General features: G+C 54.7%; 3 protein-coding genes across 4 annotated transcripts; 1 reads left to right on the plus strand and 2 right to left on the minus strand.

The window, feature by feature from the left end:
- Positions 1–1141: 1141 nt before the first annotated feature.
- IUM83_02727 (Myosin heavy chain IB) lies at positions 1142–3199 on the minus strand (the record flags this gene model as incomplete). Of its 2 annotated transcripts, none has more annotated exons than XM_067926669.1 (1): positions 1142–3199. In XM_067926669.1, one exon carries the CDS (start codon positions 3197–3199, stop codon positions 1142–1144), a length of 2058 nt encoding a protein of 685 aa, XP_067784362.1. The 2 variants fall into 2 exon arrangements, with proteins under 2 accessions (XP_067784362.1, XP_067784363.1); XM_067926668.1 differs by having other exon boundaries at positions 1142–2308.
- Positions 3200–14417: 11218 nt separating this feature from the next.
- On the plus strand, positions 14418–16352 carry IUM83_02728 (Zinc finger CCCH domain-containing protein 14; the record flags this gene model as incomplete). The annotated part of the gene is made up of 3 exons (XM_067926670.1): positions 14418–14546; positions 14923–15813; positions 15897–16352. 3 exons carry the CDS (start codon positions 14418–14420, stop codon positions 16350–16352), a joined length of 1476 nt encoding a protein of 491 aa, XP_067784357.1.
- A 270-nt stretch (positions 16353–16622) lies between these two features.
- Positions 16623–19301, minus strand: IUM83_02729 (DNA repair protein (mre11); the record flags this gene model as incomplete). Its single annotated transcript, XM_067926671.1, has 1 exon — positions 16623–19301. One exon carries the CDS (start codon positions 19299–19301, stop codon positions 16623–16625), a length of 2679 nt encoding a protein of 892 aa, XP_067784356.1.
- Positions 19302–19587: the final 286 nt, after the last annotated feature.

A 19587-nucleotide genomic window follows, 5' to 3' on the forward strand; every position in this document is an offset into this window, starting at 1 on the left:
TAGCGATTTCGTCGATGCCACCCTCTGGAACCCCGAGGTGTAGCTGGGCGAGGACAATTTCGGCTTGTATCGTCGACGTCGGGAACGAATCACGAACAGGACGGCAATGAAAATGACCACCAAGGCGGCGATAATCCCCACAAGTAGAGGCGTGCTGATCGCAGTCGAATCACCGCTGTCATTGTCTGTCCCTGCTGGGGGCGACCCCGCCAACGGTTGATGCGTCTTCGAATCCGTAGCGTTGAAGCTGCCTGATCCCAACACTTTGCCGCCGTCCATTGACGCAGCTTCTACGGTGCCTGCAGTTGAGGAATCTGAAGTGATAGACGCCATCGAAGCAGGCCACGGAGGATTGCTTTGAGCACGACTAAGGAAATGCGAAACTGGCAGATCCGAAACACACGCCGAGGTGCCCGAATGATAAAATTTTCTCTTTTGCTTGGAAGCTAACAGCGCCTGATCATCGGAGCCGCTGAAGCCCCACAGAATGTCGAAGCCTGTCGAAACGGAATCGATGACACAAGAGGAATTGTACGGCTCGAGGCGGAGGGTGGAAGTTGGCCAACCCACCTCAACCACGCTGGAGCCACACGCGGAATTGCCTAACGCTTCGGGTCAGTATCACCTCGAGCCGACCATGATGGCCCCTCATGAGTGCTTCAGTGCCTTCACTATTTTCTGCTGACTCCTTCCGACGCCAATTTACACACATGTGCAAAGACATGCTTTTGACCCAGCGTGTCGTGCCCAAAGAGAGCACCGACGAGACGTAACGTTGCCACGGAGCCGTACACGACATGGACAGAAACCTCGTCACCGCTGTTTGTAGCTTGGCGACAGTCGCTCGATTAGGCGAAGCTTGCAAGATGAGGAAAGCCTTACCGGTATTCCAAGGCTACCGTCGCTCGGTGAGTAGCTTGGTGTCGAAGCAGAAAAACATCGGCGGAATCGGAAGGACCAGCCTCTGGAATCGACAAGGCGTGGCCAATTACTACAGTACTAAACATGAGTGCCGGAGCACCGATGGATGACAGCACATTACTTTATTTACTTGGCCACCCCAACTGTTACAATATCCACTGATCTACTTGCTCGCTCACCGCATGCATACCTATCGTTGAGGCAGGCGGCGATGACGAGTCTAGAACTCGCTCTCCTTGAAGACGTTCTTTGAGTCCGCGAAGTCCGAGTTCACGGAGAAAAAGGACGCGTCCGAGGCTGCAGTGCTGCGGAAGGCATCGGATTGCTGCGTCGAATGACCCCAGTCGGAGTAACCATCCTCGCTCCTGTCATCGTCGTCGTCCTGAGGCGCCTCAATGACAGGGATGCGGGCCGTGTTGCTCGCCGCTGCATGGTAGTAGCTGTCGTCGCTCACCCCTGACCACGCCATGGAGCTAACCTCGCTCACGAACGAGTCGTCGAAGCTGTTCGTAGCCTTAAAGTCCTTACCGCCCTTAAAGCGGGTTTCGTCGTAGCGGCTCTCGTCGTATCGACTGTCACCATACCTGCTCTCGTCGTACCTGCTATCGTCGAACTTGCTTTCGCCAAACTTGCTCTCGTCGAGCTTGCTCTCCTCGAAGCTGTTTTCGTAGTAGGTAGGAGGCGGCGGCGGTCGTCGGTTCTGCTGGAGCGGGGTCGGGCGATTGCGACCAGGTGCCACCACCGTTGTGGCCGACGAGGCGACTGACGGCGCCAACGACCTCGCTGTCTTCGGAGAGAGAATGTCGTAGTCCATGGGGCTTTGGCTCTCGTCGATGGTGAATCCGGGATCTGCAGGCGGAGGTCGCACTGCGCTCGGCGGTGGTGCTCTTGCATACTTAGGAAGAGGGTCCGCGACGGGCACCGGCTTAATCGGCTTCTGTGGTCTAGGCGGCGGCGGCGGAGGTGCCTCGAACGCTGCTAGGTGAGCAAACTGCGCCACTCGGTCGTACGTGTCACGACCATATACGGTGCCACCTGGAGGCTCGGGTGCGTTCGGCCTAACGGGCCTCGGAGACGCGATCTGCTTTGCGCGCTGTTGCTCACGCGGAGGCGGCCGCATCGGAGGCGCATCCGGGTTTCTGCGACCGTGCGCAGAGGTTGGCTCGCGCTGCATGCCCGGGCCCGGGCCGTATTGCATGTCGGGCTCCCTACGACCATGCCCGGATTTCGGTTCGCGGTGCTGGTCGGGGCTTCGACGACCGCGGGCTGAAACTGGGTCGGGGCGCTGCATTCCAGGCGCGGGCATGGACGCCATGAGGTCCTGCGGCTTCAGGCCGCGGCCCGACTTCGGTTCACGCTTCATGTCGATGGCGAGCTGCAAGTCCATCGGCTTGAGGCCGCGGCCAGACTTCGGTTCGCGCGGGCCAAAGTCAATTTCAGGAGCTCGCTGAGATGTCGGCTCGCGGTTCTCGCGGTTGACGGCGCGCGGCGTGCCCCTGCCTCCTCGTTGCGTGTTGGGGTTTCCTCGTCCTGAACGAGCCTCATCGCGCGCGCGTTGGCCGTTCGACGGGGACTGGGCGGCGCGCGCTCGTCGGTCGAACGCGGGGAACGAGGGCGTGGGCGACGACCTGCTAGAGATGTTGGTCGGCGACGTCGCGTCGAAGCGGGTGCTGTTGTTGCCGCGGTTCCGCCTGGACGCGAGCTTCTTCTGCGAGGTCGAGCGCCGCATGCAGTAGGCCCGCACGACCCAGGACACGAGCGCCACGAAGATGACTGCGACGATGATGATCACCACCATGACCGTGGTGCTCATCGAGTCGTGCGAGGCCGCCATGCTCGCCACCGACACCGCGTCGCTGCTGCTGGCCGCACTAGTGCCGGCACCAGTCTTCGTGGACTGCTGCACCGCATTGCTCTCTGTCGTGGCCTTGGTGTTCGGGGAGGGCGCTACCCCGGACTCGTTCTGCGATTCCGCGGTGCTGGAAGGGGTCAGCTCTGCGGACCCGGTACCTGTGGTGGTCGAGCCTGTGGCGCACGTGATATAGTCGTCTCCGCTCGTGACGCAGTCCGCGCCCTTCTTGAGCACGACGCAGACCCCGAAGTACTTTGTCGTCCCGTTGACCGCCGCGCTGTTCGAACTGCGGCAGCTGCAGCCGTTCTTCATGCACGTGTTGCCCATGTCCGAGCACAGCACATAGCCTGCGGGCTCCTTGTTGTTACCCGGGTCATTCAGGTACAGCGCCTGCACGTCGACGCCGCAGATGTCCTGGGTGGACATGGCGCTCGGACCTACAGTACGCTGCCGATCGATGCTGTGTCTCGGAGGAAGACAGTGTCAGCTCGCACGGCCAAAGCGGCAATGAGGAGAGCGGGCCCTCCCCATCGATGGACGCTCGAGCAGAGACGGAGACCAGGGCAGGGTCAGGGTGGGAAGATCGACGCCCGCCGCATACTCAACGCAAGACACCGAGGCGCTTTTCCAACGCGGAGCTCCATGCAGAGCACGGCCAAGGCAGATCCGATGATAGAGCCCCAAAGGCATCTGACTCTCCATCGATTCCGGATGCGAACCGAACCGCATCGCATCGCAGTTCTGTCGCGAGGCGCGTCGACCGGCCGGACAGCGAAAAGCGAGCAGAGATGCAAAACAAGCGTCGTAACGTTAGGTACAGGTAGGAGCAGGAGCTCCATGGTCGGGTAGCTGGAAGCTCCATGCCTTGATAGTTTTTTCATGAGAAGACTTGCATTGTACTCACGCTGAGAGAGGCATTTTCGAAAAGTCACTTCAGTTTTCCTCAATTTATTTGCAGGTGGATACTTTTTCGGCTTGCGTGATGGAAAGCAGCGCCACTCTTCGGCGAGGTGCTCGCATATCCACAGTGGCCTTTACGGGGAAGTCCACACAGATGTCCTCGGTGGCGTCGTGTGGTCTGTTGTCGTGTTTACACTGCGCCGGGCAGTCAGTCTTGTCCTGGCGGAAAAAGCGCCCGTGTGGGCTTCAACGCTGCGTTCTTCAAAGCAGCTTATACCTGCACAGGTTAAATTTGATGTGGAGGTTACTGTATCGTGCTGCAGCGCGTGGACAAGCCGCCGCCTCACAGTAGTAGATGTACTTCAACGAGTTCAACTGCATGCACTGTATCAGCAGGCCTCGTTCTTCGCCAAAGAGACCCCGCCGTTGTAGTCCTTGACATGCTCGGGGAAACCGCAGATGGCTTCGATAAACCTGCACGACCGCGAGGCGGCGACGCGAAGCACTTGTTGCGGTGCAGCTACAGTACCAGTACATGTATTATTCGCGGCGAGCTGGGCCGTGAACGTCGGCTGTTTTAACAGAATCGCTGCTCGCGCGCAAGCCGACATGGAGCACCGTTAGTTTCGCTCCAAACGTGGCCAATCGGCAGCGTAGCGCTTGGGGATCCACACGCAGAAAATTAACACCCCAAACAGCGGCGGGGGCTTGCAATCTTCAATTCGACAGCGCGCCGAGCATCGTACAGGTGCACAGGTGCAAAGTAAAGGCCTCCTCGAGCAAGACGCTTAATCGTTTTCCCGTCCTCACCGAATCGAGGTGTCATTCTCGCGGGGGAAGCACTGTACAACATTCGTCAAGGGGGTTGTATCAATTATGCGAAAGTTACATGTAAGCGTTCTGCCACGATTCGGCGCGACCAAAACGTACTGTCCTCAGTGGCCCCAAACCCGCCGCATCAAGATTGGAAAGTACTCCATGCAACACACTGCCAAGAAACCTTTTAGATGGATTATCAGGCCTCTTAAAATTAGGCAGTGTGTCAATAGAAAATGCTGAATGCCTAATCCTATTTTCTCATAGTGCAATCTATTCGTGTCGCTGCCCCTTCATTCCACCTTTCGGCAACTCCCAGGAAGGCAAAAGGATCAAGGCGAGGGTCTAAGAAGGGTGCTCGTGGAGACCAACAGACCGCATCACAGGCTAAAGCCACCGGTGCAAATCGTTGTTAACACTCCCCTTCCGGGCTATTGAGACTGCTACGCTTTGGCTCTTCGAGTGTGACCCCGTCCAGGGGTTATTGTGGAAGATACGGGAGCCATGGGCTCCAGCTATTCGATGCTCCGTGGGGTGGAGGCTGTTGGCCTTCCCGTCCGACTGCGATGTCCACGACGAATGGCGCCATCTTCGTGACGTTCTTCTCATTTTATGGTGCATCCACACAGCCATTGTGTTCCACGCGCTATGATGTCTCCGGAACGATATCTATTTCCACGGTGTGCGTGGGATCAGCCCAAACATTCCCCGTTTGAGCTGTTCGTTTCAGCAACACTACCTGCACCTCTATCGTTGATCAACCGAGTTCAATCTTGATAGTGACGAGATCAGGACAGTTTTGCGCCGCCTGGGGTTCCCTGAACCAGTTGATTCCAACTCGCAAGTACGCGTGTGTGGATACCTCAGCCATAGGTTTGATTTAGTTTTCACTAAGCCAACACTACTACAGGAAATGTGCTGAAGAACGAGCCAAGAACCAAGACGTCGCGATGGCCACGTGAAGTGTGCGCATTTGTACGGCAGTATGTGAGAAATCACCCTTGCTTCTACTTCGAGGAGCTACGACTCGAGCTTCGCACTAACGTTCGCGATAATATCAACTTGTTAGACTCAACTATCTGCCGGGTACTTCGCTTCGACCTCAATCTGAGCAGAAAGGTGCTTACCAAGCGGGCGCGAGAATGTGTGCCTAGCGAGCGCCGTGAGTATGTCGCCCGGCTTCTTTCCTTCTATAGCGGCCACGACCAACTCGTTTTCACTGACGAAACGTCCACGGATGGAAGGTATATTTCATGATTAAAGTTGTTATTTTACTGTGAATTACTGTTCTGACAAATTCTTACGGCTCCTAATTTTGGTTTGATCTCTACTTCGTCGCTATGGCTGGTCGACGAGGAATATCCCTGCCCAAGTGACCCTTCCGTTTAGTCGGGGAAAGCGAGTGTCCATGTTGGCTGCAATGGACGTGCGCGGCTTCTTTGGGTGGGGTAATGTGGAGGGGATATTTACGCGTGTTGACTTCCACAACGTGTTCAAGGAAAAAAATCCTCCCATTCCTCGACCCATGGCCTTTGCCGCGGTCTATTGTGGTCATGGACAATACCAAGATCCACATGTACAAGGAACTACAAGAGCTTATGCACGCAACGGGGGCTCTATTATTCTTTTTGCCTCCGTACTCACCGGATCTGAACCCAATTGAAGTGGGGGTTTCGCTCCTAAAACGCTGGATCCAGCGGCACGCTAATATGGCCTTTCGTGAAGATCCGCTTGCCGTACTGAATGTTGCGATGTACAAGTGTACTAGGGAGAAAGAGGAAGTGGGACAAAAACTGGTATTGCCATTGTGGATACAAGCCGAATAACCTAGCAATAATAAGTTAAACTAATACAGACTCACGTTCAATTGTCGTCCTTTTGCTCCATCGATTCGATTGTTGAGTTTCTGTGCTCCTCATCATCAATGTTTGTGGCAGGTGCAGGCGTTTCAATATTCGAGGGAGGCCGAAACGGGGGTCGCAAACTGTAATTTGGCAGTCCGAGCGCGTCGCGAAGGTCACAAAAACTTACTAGCAATGGGGCGGGTACTCCATGAAGCTTGACGCGGACAACTCGATACTCCCAGGCGCTCAGCTGTTGCTCTGCTTCCATCGCTTGATCCATGGCCGCCTGCTGAGCATCCACGTGCTGAAGCTGGTGGAAGGTAGCGCTGTCTGGTACTGCTAAAGGCGTTCCTTCGGGTAACCGTGCTTGAGACACAGCCATGTATCTTTGTGAAGATGGACCTGCTTCAATTTGGTGCTCTCTCAGAAATGCTGCCACGCGAGGCATCTGATCTTGGATCCGGGCAGCGCTTGCTCGACGAAGCGATGTCTGTGCCTCCGGCTTTGGAACGTTCACGAATAACTCGAGTTCAAACCCCGCCTGCCCATTGCGTCTACGTCTTGCTCTGTACCAAACTTCCTTCAGTTGAGCAATAAGCGCGGCATTTTCTTGACACACGACTTCAAAATGCTTCTGCTTCGCATTATTGAGATATATATCAAATTCAGGTCTCCATTGACCAGGAAGTTTGCTCTCAAAATGCTCTTCAACCATAGCTCCTAGCGAGCGATACCACGCTGCAACCGTGTACTCGAATGCCGGTGACGGTGGGACCTTGTCACGACATGCTTCAAGGGGGTCGCCGTTCTTGATGTTGAGCCGACAAGTCAGCGAATCTGGTAGCGGAAGGCTCTCCACGCGCAACTTCCCACCCAGCAAGCACTTTTACGAGTGGTGAAGACAGGATGTACTCGCAGAGAGTCCAGAGCTAAACGCTGTGCAAACGTACAGCGACATTGCATGCCATGCACGTTTCCTGGTGTAAACGGCTACTTGTTCCTTTCCACCGATCCACATGCTGCGCGGCCGCATGCTAGAACCACGCGGAGGCATCCTGTGGGTTTCAGAAAAAAACACACGGGAAACACAAACACACCAGCAAGTCACGCTCGCACACAATGCATCTCACTCAGCTGCTCCGTGTAACCATAACCCTTTAGCGCCGATCCTCCGTAAGGGTTCCGAGAGACCTGTTAGACAACTAGATCCAAACTCTGATTGGTCAGCGCGAAGACTGCGGGGTAGGTTGATGTTGACGCCTTCACTTACAGGTATCGACAGACCTATACCACAGCCACTCGTGAACAGATCTGATCAGCACCTGTGCGCGGTATAAGGCTCGTAGAGATTTTCATTCTCCGACTGCCTGGTTCACGCCACAAAGTAATGGAAGAGGACGACGTTCCAGGCAATTGGGATGTTCAGCCCGACTGTGAGAGCGTTTGGAGCGACAACGAGCACTTCGATGACCTGGCAACAGGAGACGACCTGTCCGACGACGACGATCTGATGCACGACCTGTCTCTCGACTTGGGAGACCACAGAATGCCACCGCCCCAGCCCGTTCCTGCATCGGCTACGGCGCCGACGTCAACGCAACCAACATCAGCAACACTGTCTGGAAACGATTACCTCATTGCCATGCAGGGAGAAAGTGGCTTGCACCTGTCAATGGAGACAACAGTCCGAAGTGCATTTGAAAAGGACGGCGCCTTCGGCCTATTCGCGCTGTTTGCGACAGCATCGCTGCGATAGAGCATTCGTGGATGGACTTCGGTCAAGCTTGAGAGTAAGGGAAGTAAGGCTTTGACTAACAGCGAGCTCAACGCGTACATTGGACTCGAGATTGCAACGAGTCTGTGTCCCCTGAACACTATCTCGGACTTTTGGTCGACTGAAAGATTTCTAGGGCAGCCTGCTTTTATCGAGACGATGTCGCGCGATCGCTTCAAACGCATCCGAGGTGCGCTTCAATTGCACCGCGCAACTCCAGTGACTTTTGCAACAGTGTGTGACTCCCTTTATCGATGCCGATAACTTCTGCAGCACTTTCAGAAGCGCTTTGCAGAAATTGCAGTGTCTGTTGGAACCAGCAGTCTCGACGAGTTATCCGTCCGAACAAAAGCTCGCTCTCGCGCTAGAACATACATGTCTTCCAAGCCAGATAAATACGGCCTTCGATTCTATGCTGTTGTTGGCTGGCCTTCATTGTACGTCCACTCCGTGTGGGATAATGGGTCTGACCATACAACACAAAGCACACCAGCTGAGCGCTATACCGAAGTGTTCCCGTCACTTCGATCGTCGCTTTACAATACACTATCCCGACCAGAAATCAACATCGACCCGAAGTCAGCAACAGCACTGTGGGTTGCTATGGCCGGTCACCAAAGCAAGACGTTCAGATCTCCAAGCGGGCACCGCTTGCTTGTATTAGACAATTTCTATACACGTCACACGTATGCAAGTGCTATTGAAGCTTTTACCGATGGAGAGGTTCGGCTGCTTGGAACTGCTCGAATGAATCTCGTGGATAGATTCAACAAGTTCGCACTGGAACCTGCCGTGGAGCGTATTTCTCAACAGGAACGCGGTTCTTGGGAGCTGGTCGCAGCAGTCGACCCCGAGAAAAAAAAGCAGAAGAAGCGTCCAAAGCACTTGCAGACAGAGTATATGCCGACCCTTGCGTATACCGAGCACGCTGGCTATATAGTGTTCAAGGACCGCAAGGTAGTTGTGTTTTATACTAACGACTTGAAGGGCACTATGTCATCGAGCTATCTACCATCGACTTCTGGAGACGCTGTCTATTTATGCCACAGCACCGCGCCGCTTCTGCGTTGGACGGGAGACAACATTATGCACCGAAAAGATCTTGTTGCGCCTGCGCTGGTAGCAGCTTACAACCAGTGCATGAACGCAGTGGATCGAGTCGACCAGCTTCGAAGCACGAATCCGACACGGCGACGGGAGAAGCGGCTTCATATGTCTGTATTTACCTGGCTGTTGGACATTTCGATCATAAATGCTTACGCATTAGGGGGTTTCAGTTTTCGATTTTCTTGCCGAAAGATCAGACCGCAAAATCAGACCAAAAATCGATCATTCTTCTGATAGCTTGTCGGATTTCTCGCGAAAAGGCCAAGCGGCGCGCTGGTACATCTACTTAGTGCGGGGATATCTACTCAGCGCCCCCCCCCCCTAGGTCAGTAGCGCGCGTCGGTTGTTCACAGAAGTCCTACTAACAATGCTGCGCAGGTCGTGCTAAATGCCGCAGTCGGAGCGTGCACAGCTGCTTCGGTCGCTGTCGAGTGCGACCTTTTGCCAGGTCCTTCTAGCGGAGCTCGACGAACTCGACGAGAACGAGAACGACGATGAGCTTGATGAACTCCAGGACTTGTACTGTGGGGTGCGCGTGCGTCGCTACCTCGGGGAGAGGTCGAACGTAGAGCGTTCCAATGCTCACCAAAGACTTGTGTTTGACCTCCGGGACGATGAATTCATGACGTCCCTGCGCGTCACAAAGCATACGTTTGAGTTTGTCTGGCAGCTTATTCGGGGCGACCCGCGCTTTGAGCAGCGTGGCACGAAGCCGCAACGAGATGTTAGCATCCAACTTGCTGTTGCCCTCGAGTGGTTTGGGGCTTGTGGCAATGGAAATTCCAATTGGAGAATCGTGCGGCACTATGGCGTGGGGGCTGGCACGGTTACTACGTATGTGAGGCGCGTGCGACGGGCGCTGCTGCGCCACTACTGCGCCTTCGTCAGATGGCCGCCTTTGCACGAACGCGAGGTTTCCTCTGCTTTTCACCGCGAGCGGTACGGGCTACCTGGAGTGATTGACATGGTGGACGGTACGCACATTTGCTTCGATCAAAAGCCACACATCGACGGTGCTCTTCACTTTAATCGAAAGTCTCGCTGCTCGCTGAATGTGCAAGTTGTATGCAATGAGGACAAGCGCATTCTTATGGTATACACGGGGTGGCCAGGATCATGCGCGGACTCGACAGTGTTTGCTAAGTCACCAGTCTTGCAACGCCCCGCCAGGTACTTTGTTAATGATCAATATCTACTTGGAGACTCGGGATACGCAGTTTCGCGTAATGTTATCACGCCGTACAAAAAGACCGCAGCTTTGGAGGCCGATAAGAAAGCGTTTAACGACGTTCATTGCAGCGCTCGCGTAGTGATGGAGAACACGATTGGGAGGTGGAAGAACCGTTGGATGTCTCTCAAAGTGATACGAACACAGATTCGGAAGAAAAAGGATTTCGATTTGGTAAATAATCATGTGATAGCATGCGCGATGCTTCATAACATTGGGTTGGGGCTAGACGATGTTTGGACAGACGAGAGTAATTACGACGACGAAGACCATGCAAACAACACACTCGAGGAGGGCGCTAGTCTTCGGTCTGGGTTTAACAAACGCGAGCAACTCAAACATGCACTGCTACGTAGTCAGAACTAGCTACGACGAATACTAGGCTGTGCTAATCAGGGAAAAAGGTCTTGAGGATCTCATTGACTTCAGCGAGTGGCTTCGCGCTCAGAAGAAGTTGCAGTGCCATCTTGTTTTTTTCTTCAGCTCGTTTGTCGGCGGAGCACTGGAGACGGTCGCGCTCTCTCTGCTCGATCTCCTGGCGACGAAATCGATCGTCTTGCTCCAGTTTCTTTTCTTTGAAAGCTAGGTCTTGCCGCATCCGCTTCTCACTGAACCCGAGGCGTTTCTCGGAGGCCTCCGTGTATATACTTGCGAAGTCACGGCGCTTTGCGTTCTCTGCCTTTTCCACACCGCGAGCATCACCGCTTCAAGCGCTGACGGGGTTGTCGCCAGAAGCAAGAGAAGGGAGCGATGGTCGTGACGAAGCATTGCGTCTTGGAGCGGCGGCTTCGGCACTTGTCGATGAGGCCGCTGTGGCTTGGGTACTTGGTGTGGCGGGGGACACGGCGGCCTGAACAGTTGCCGTCGCGGAGGACGCGTCGACGATAGCTGCGGCAAGATCCGTCTCTGACAAGCCATCGGGGACGCTGAATTCAGACGAGGGAGGTGTGACGTTGCTCCTAGCTGGCGTGGCTTCTTCGTCCGTGCTCGCTGAAACCTCTTCATTACCAGGGAGACTTGCATCCACACCAAAGTCTCAGGCGTCTGCGTCGTCGTTATCATCTCCACTTTCTTCGCTGACGGGCGCCGTGGTGTGTGAGTTAGGCTCGACGTTCGACTGCTCACCAAAAATGTTGTTCAGACGATAGTAATGAGGGCACGCCTTCTCAACAGCATCACGAAGGGTGTAGCCAAGGGCATACATTTCATCAGTGATGCCAAAGCCGGTCTGCAGAAGGAGCTTGTCGCGTGTGTTGCTGTAGCGGCTAAAGTAAGACTTCCAGCGACTTTGGCAGACTTGAGCAGTCCACGGCTCTGCCAGGGTGGCGTCGTAAACCCCGGCCTTCTTCATCGAGCTGATAGTCGCACGATTCACTGCGGCTGCCATTCGCTTGAAGCCTTCGATCTTCGTAACACCGACGCCGTGAGAAACACCCTTGCCTGAAGTGGATTCCCCCATAGTTATCTTGTAGTTGCTGGACACCTCGAGCCACTCAACCATAGCGAGGGATTGCTGCTCCGTTGTGTGCACATACTTAGCCGTCTTCTTCGGCGTCTTCGTCGCTGCTGCCACGTCTTGCTGCGGCCTAGGCGATGCCGCCGCATTCGCACTGGACTTGCGCGCCATGACCTTGATGCTGGGCGCGCGCAAAATTTGAATGAGGCTTGCTGCGCGGGAAAGTGACCTTTCGACGTGAAGAGATATCTTTCGAACCGTCCGCCTCAGAGGACGGTCGGTTTGGCTGATTTCTTGCGGTCGAGTTTTGGCGCCGTTCGCGCGAGAAATCGGACCAAAAAGACGGCGGCAAATCGGAGAACTGAAACCCCCTATTATTTCGCCACATTACTCAATCGACTAAATCATTATCGATTCGTGAATTCAAGCGAAATATTGCAGACGCACTAACACGCAACGAGAAACACTCAAGCAACAGAGAGATCACCGACAATGAAAACGACAAGCTGATGCAATCGATGATGTCGTTGGCAGCGATGACTCACTGCATATAATCACACCAAACTCCCCCAACACAGCAAAGGAAAACTGAGTGTTATCTGTGCAGTTTGCGTAGAATGCCTTCAAAAAAGGCTCGATACGGCTGCACCAAGTGCGAGCGCGGATTTCACGTGGAGTGTTTCAGAGCGTTTCATTACAAAGACATTCTCCAGGCGGACACACCTCAACTACGAGTTCGTTTGCGCACGCATTATGATGCCACTTCAAGGCGAAAATTGATCTCAACATTGCTTTGATGGTCTAGGTTCATGGACATTATTAACTGTGCGTGAACGTTGAGGAAGTGTTTCCATGTCTATCCTCAGGCGAGAAAAGCTTGACATAATTGGCCACCGCATTCCCTCTTTCCGAAGTCAGTACTACAGTATTGCTCGCCTAAACGTTAGCGAACAGAAGTAATTACAAACAAATATTTGTTTAGTAAATCAGGGACATTTAGTACATGTCAGCTATCCTCGGCTATGTTTAACTGGTTGCCATTGCCATGCACTCTACAAACATTATTGAAATTTACAATAAACTAATAACCGTGCAACGTATTGTCCGCTTGCAATTCCTACAAACTAGCTACGACGTGTTGCTCGAGACCACCATGCACTATGACGAGTGGACACATCATTTCACGGTCAAATTGAGAAAATCTATAATCAAAATGAGAAAACCTCTATGACTACCTGAAGTTCAAACCAGAGAGCCACAGTGACCAATAAATTAAAGCTCGGCATGTCGTATTTGGACTCTCTATATGCAACATTGATCGAAGCCTCCGGGAAAACAATACCCAGGACAGCAAATCCCGTGTTGGTAGCTTCTCGCTTTGACTGTAGTTTTTCTCGTGTTGATCCTACAAATTCTCAATTTGAGCGTGAAATGGTGTTGTTACCTTCAATAGCGCACCCCTTGCCAAAGAGGCCTTGACTGAAGAAGCAGTGCCTGAGCAATGTATCGGCTACGAAGGACAACAAACGCATTCCAAACAATTACTTTCAGCTAGTCTAAGCAAGTTTTTTTTTTTAAGGAGCCCACAATCGTTTATGAGGTGTTCATCCATGTCTGTTTTTGGGTGTAGAATAAAATTATCTGACGAAAAACTCGGAAAGTCTTGGATCATCGAGCACTCGCCCTCGCCGCCTGTGTGCCCCGCTACCTCCGCTTGCCGCCACCGCTGCCTCTCCCTCGCCGTGGGGCCCCTCCCGATCATGACGTCCCGCCCGGCCGGCGGCGAGCGTGCGCGCCCACCCGGCAGCGAGCGTGCGCGCCCACCCGGCAGCGAGCAGTCGAAGGTCAAAGTTCACAAGTGCCGGCCAAAAAGTACTGCCCAGAACGAAATTCACTGCGCACAAACTTGTATGTCGGGGGGAGTATGCAAAACAGTTCCTCCAGGATGCTGGAGGATCTATGGGGTTATGACTCTCTTCTGCTCCTCCCCCGCTTGCCGCTGTTGTTGCCTTGCCTGCCGGGTCCGCGGAGAGGCGGCGAGCAGTCGAAGTTCGCAAGTGCTTGGGCCAAATGTACTACCCAGAAACGTAATTCACTACGCACAAACTTGTATATGGTCGGAAGTATGCAAAACAGTTTCTCCCGGATCCAGAAAGATCTATGGCGAGATCTTGTGTCCGCCTGTTTGGCAGACTCGCCGAGTTAATTTCGGGAATGGGTTATTCCCGGCCTAATTTCGGATTTCAGATTTTCGGAAATTCAGGTTTCGCCGACTATCAAATCTCGAAACCGAGCCAAAATCGCAACGGGAGTTAATTTCGGGCGATTCGATTCGACGATGTATCGATTCCCAAAACCGGTACACTGTTCCACTATGGTCGGATTACACGGGTTTCTAACCCCCAATGGTGCTGTTTCTAAGGTACTTGTTGTGGGCCACCCACACCGCTGTGGACCACACCTCGCGCCGGGTCCGCCCACTGAGTCGAGGCAGAGTCGAACGCGAAGGATAAGGGAGAATGGCGTCGTACCCCAAGAGTTACGTGTTCCCGCTGGCGCTGACGGACGCGTGGAAGCAGCAGATCACGGCCAAGACGCGCGAGAAGCTCACGGAGATGCTGGGCGTGGAGGTGGACAACGTCATGGCGGTGCGTACACAAGCATAGCGAGGTAGATAGAGGAGAAGGAGTGGGTGGCGGTCCTTTTCGCCTTCTTTTCCTGCCTGTTAGAGAGCGCGGGCGGTTCCCAGCCGACCGACCACCACAGCGTAGGCCGCCGACGCGAGAGAAGAGAGAGAGAGGGAGGGAGGGACAGCAGCACTTGCTAGCGGCGGGCGGGGAGATCGGAGACCAGTCGCTCTCTGTATATGTAGTAGATTGCATGTTGAAAAGAAGACCAAAGGGACGCCACAAGAGGGAGGAAATCGACCCCCAATTAGGAGACGGAGGGGGACGCCACCTACGGCAAAGAACCAACCGCAGGGCAGGAGGAGGCATGACGTCCATTGTGTATCTATCGCTGCAGGAATACGTGATCGTCATGGTGGGCAACAAGAAGAACATGGAGCAGATCGCCCACGACCTCGTCGACTTCATCGGGGAGGAGTCGGCCGAGCAGTTCGCGGCCTGGCTCAGTGTGCTGCTGCCCACGCTCGAGGCCCAGGCGCAATCTCAAGAGCCCCAGAAGGAGACCCCCGCTGCTGAAGCTGCCGACGAGACTGAGCAGCCCCAAGCAGAGGAGGAGGCCCCCAAGGATGAGAAGATGGAGGAGGAGGCCTCGGCCAAGCGCGTTATCAGCTTGAAGGGGCTCTCTTCGTCGTCGTCCGAGCCTCCGAAGAAGAAGATTGTGTCGCTGGGCGGCAACCGAGGCACGATCCGCTCGCTGAACTCGTCCAAGTCCGACATGGACGATGTGATTGCTCGACGAGCGCAGCGTTTCGGCATCGTGGAGAAGAAACCAGCAGCCAAGAAGTCGCCGTCGTCGGCGTCGGGTAAGGAGGACCGTCGTCAGCGCGACGAGTCCAAGTCGAGTGGAAACAAGCGACGAGCAAGTGAACGGGAAGGTGGAAGCAAGCTCTCGCAGCGACTGGGCCCGCCTGTTAATGTTGACCAGGCTGAGCTTGACGCTCGTGACACCATGGGTTCGCACAAGAAGAGACGTAATGACCGTGACCGTGAGCGCGGTGACGACAACCATCGTAGTGGAGGACGTGGCAACCGGAGAAATGACCGAGACAGAGATCACGACATGGAGGATGCAGGACGTGGTGGGAAGCGGAGAAACAGCGATTCGCGCGACACGCAACCGCCCCTGCCGCCGTCGGATGACAAGGATGACAAGCAGGGCTACGGACGAGGCATGGGCCCGCCCATGGGATTCCAGGGCGGCCCGATGGGCTACGGCGGCTATCCTCCGGTACGTTACTCGTTGCTGAAAACAGTGCTCTCGTTCTCGGAACTATTCACGACTAATTCTTGTTATTTGTTGTTGATGAACAGCCCTATGGAGGACCGATGTTTTACCCTCCGCCAGGCTACGGACCCATGAACCCGTACGCGATGGGTTTTCCGCCGCAAGGTATGCCGCCCTACGGTGGCCGAGGCTTCCCTCGCGGACCTGCTGGAGGAATGCACAACGGTCCGCGTGGAGCGCGACCATTCCAGAACCGAAAGTGGGTTAACCCGAATGTTGCCAAGGCCGAGGAAGCAAAAGCTAACGAAGGCAAACCAGAATCGGACGCGACCGGAGGTGAAGGTAGCGGTGACGCGTCACAAAACGCTGTCTTGAACGCCGGTGCTCCAGCTTTTGCACCGCGCAACCCGTACTTTTCATCGCAGATGCGGCCGCGCTTCCAGAACAAGACGTGGGTGCGACAGGATCCCGCGAAGGACGAGGAGTTGAACTCGAGCTTGCCGAAGACGCCCCCCAAGGAACTGCTGGAGAGCACGGAATAGGCTGAACGCTATTGCACTTGGCATCTACTAGAGAGCGCTCGGGTGAAAGGAAAAATCAAGTTGACGCGACCCAAGAAGCAAACCGGAGAGTCAGGGCGATACGCTACAACCAGCGCTTCACTCTCTCTAGTCATCATCATGCACAGCAACAACGGGTGATCGACTTGTCCTGCCACGGGCAACCCTCGTTGGCATTAGGTGAAATATATGGCTGGCCTCAGCCACTTCTTCCTTTTCCTTACGAGCCGATAACTTCCTTATACTTGCTGTTTAGCGACGAGAACGGCCCCAACCTTTACGTGCGGCGGGGGCGGCTGGCGCAACTCCCTTGGGTTCTTGGGACTGAAATTGGGAAGCCGCCACCATCGATAACGGCAGCTTGCGCCGCGACGCACCTCCCCCACGAGCTTGGGACATCTGTGATTCGGACTGCGATTGCGACTGGCCAACCATGTCTCGGGCCTGCACATTTGCCTGCCGAGCAAGCTGGGTAAACTCGTGGTCACTTTCAACATCATCATCCTCATCTCTTTTCGGTTGTTGCTTCTTGAATAAGTGATCAATTTTGTGCTGCTGGGGAATCTTCGTCTTCGTCTGCTTGGCCCGCTTTTTCGGCGCCGGTTGTTCCGGCTCAGAATCCGAGCACAAATCGAGCACATCGCTTGCTTGTGATTCACGAGCGGTTGGACGCTTGGTCGGAGCTGCTGCACTTCTCTTGCTGACAGCGGGTTCAAAATCGTCGTCATCTTCATCGTCATCATCATTGTTCTTGCGGAGTCTCTTACGGTTGGGCGGTGACTTTTTGGCTTTCGTTGACCTGGAAGCAGCTCTGCCTCGTGGTTTCGCCGACGGCTTTATATCCTCTTCCTCATCTTCGTCCTCGTCCATTTTAAAATCTTCGTCTCCATCATCTTCGGCTGTGACAGAGGCCTCGTCTTCAAAATCGTCATCAGACAGCAAAGTCTTGCGTGCCTTGGCTCGTGCTGAGCGAGCAGGAGCTTTCCGAGGGGTAGTCTTGCGAGGTGTGGTCTTTCGCGGGGCTGGTTTCCGCTTTCGTGGACTCTCATCACTGTCATCTTCGAGATCTGAAAATACCGATTTCCTCGCAGTCTTCCTCTTTGGCGCAGGCTTTTTTGCTTGAGAAGCCCTCGGAGTTCCGAAGCGGCCATTCTGTGATTTAGTCGAGTTGTCGTCTTCCTGGGTAGTTCGCTTGGACTGAAACCCGTCCGCTGACGGTGTGCCAGATGCAGCTTTTCCGCCCGCGGACTGTTCATCTTCCTCCTCTTTCTGTAGTGCCAGCAAAGCATCTTTCTGCTCTTTTTTCTTGCCAACAACGGTGAGAATGTCTTGTGCAGACTTAGCATCGCTCTTGGAGCTTAGTTCGCGCTGAGTTTCGTCAAGCACGCTGTCAACAAACTCCTGAATGGCTGACGCATTATTCTTCAGTGTGAACTTTTCCAATGCGATTCCGAGTTGTGCTTCAGGAAGAAGAACCAACCTGCGCTCAGGAACACACAACTGCTTGCTTAAGATATCTTCGATGGTAACTGCTGCCAGGGGAGTGGGGCGCACAGGGCGGCCCAACAGGGATTTCTCCAGCTCCGCGCTGGCTTTCTTGTCCGAAGCATTTATACGATCTTTCTTGCGGCGGTAGAAAAGCAAGATATCATTGGGGTTGGCCACTTTCCCCACAAATTTGGCACCAAATCGTTGGTTCACCAACACCGGGAACCCTGTGTGTTCTACGCGCAGACGGATCAGCACCAGTTCCTTTTCTTCTTCAGCTCCATTTCCAAAATCAGGGAGCGGGAACGGGCTCTCCTGCTGCCGCTGTTCGCGTTCTTTCGCACGCTCTCTTCGTTTTTCTTCCTGCTCCAACTCAGCCTCATGCAGCAACTCCATCACTCTGCCCTCCAGATACTCTCTAATCCGTTCCGCCACACCAGGGTCGTTCGGCTCCAGCTCCTCAACCTCCCCCAAAATCACCTCGCCCATTTTGAACGGGCGCACTGTATGGAGCTCACGCGTGTTCATGCGGAAGCTCTGTCCATTAATCTCCAGCACGGCAACATGTTTCGCCTTGGCTTCTCCCTCCACAAGCGACGTGGCCACCGAGGACCCGGGCTGCGTGATGAAAAAGTCGCCCTTCAGGCTCTCCTGGACGTCGATCTGGCACTCGTGCTCGTGGCCCCAGACCACGAGGTCAATGAAGTCCGGGATCACGCTCTCGGGCACGCAGTTCTTGCTGCCGCGGCCCTTGTCGTCCCTGTTCTGGTGCACCACGAAGATGCTGAACCACTGGTCCGCGTGCTCGGCGGGGCGCCGGAACACCACCTTCTGCTGCGCGAACATGCGGTTGAGCCGCTCGTCGCGCATGTTGCCCAGGCCATAGACGGCCACGCGCGTCTCACCTTTGGTGAGCAGCACGGGGAACACCTCGACCTCGTCCACCTTGTCGCTCTTGCCGAAGTAGTTGACCAAGTTGGCGGCGCTCAGCAGGTCCAGCGCCGCCAGCGACTGCGCGTGGTCGCCTCCGCCCTCGCGCGACGGGTCGTCGTGGTTGCCGTGGATGCTGAAGACCGGCAGCTCCACGTTGTAGTTGGGGTCCTCGAAGTTCACGACGCCGAAGTTGGGGAAGTTGAGGCTCTGGTCGCTCACCACCTGGAAGTGCACGGCGCCGTCGCCCATGCAGTGCGTGCGCAGCAGACGCATGGTCTCGTACAGCGTGCGGCGGCTGGGCTTGTTCTCGTGGAACAGGTCGCCGCCCAGCAGCAGCAGGTCCACGCGCTCGCGCTGCGCCAGCTGCAGGATCTCGCGGAACGAGCGGAACGAGTCGTTGCCGCGCACCGGGTCCTTCTCCGCGTAGCCCAGGTGGTTGTCCGTCGACAGCAGCACGCGCAGCGTGTCGGCCTCGCGCGGGCCCTCGGCGTCGGCCTGCGACTGCGACATCAGTCACAAGAATTCACCAGCCGGGGTTCGAAGTAGCACAGACGTCGGGATATTAATAATCCATTGAATAGTATAGTAATATTCATGTTATAATATAGTATATTTAATATATTATAGTATCATAAATTGATAATATTATGGGGAAATTCTAAATTACGTCCGTAACTTTGAACTAATTCCAGAATACGCAGCGTTGTACGGCACTCCATCCGTTTCAGATTACTTGACCAGAATCCCAAAATTGGATAATTCAAAGTAATTTTGAATGGCAACCCCATTCAATGGG

The sequence above is a fragment of the Phytophthora cinnamomi genome (assembly GCF_018691715.1).
Source record: "Phytophthora cinnamomi strain GKB4 chromosome Unknown Contig92, whole genome shotgun sequence".
Classification (NCBI taxonomy): Eukaryota; Oomycota; class Peronosporomycetes; order Peronosporales; family Peronosporaceae; genus Phytophthora; species Phytophthora cinnamomi.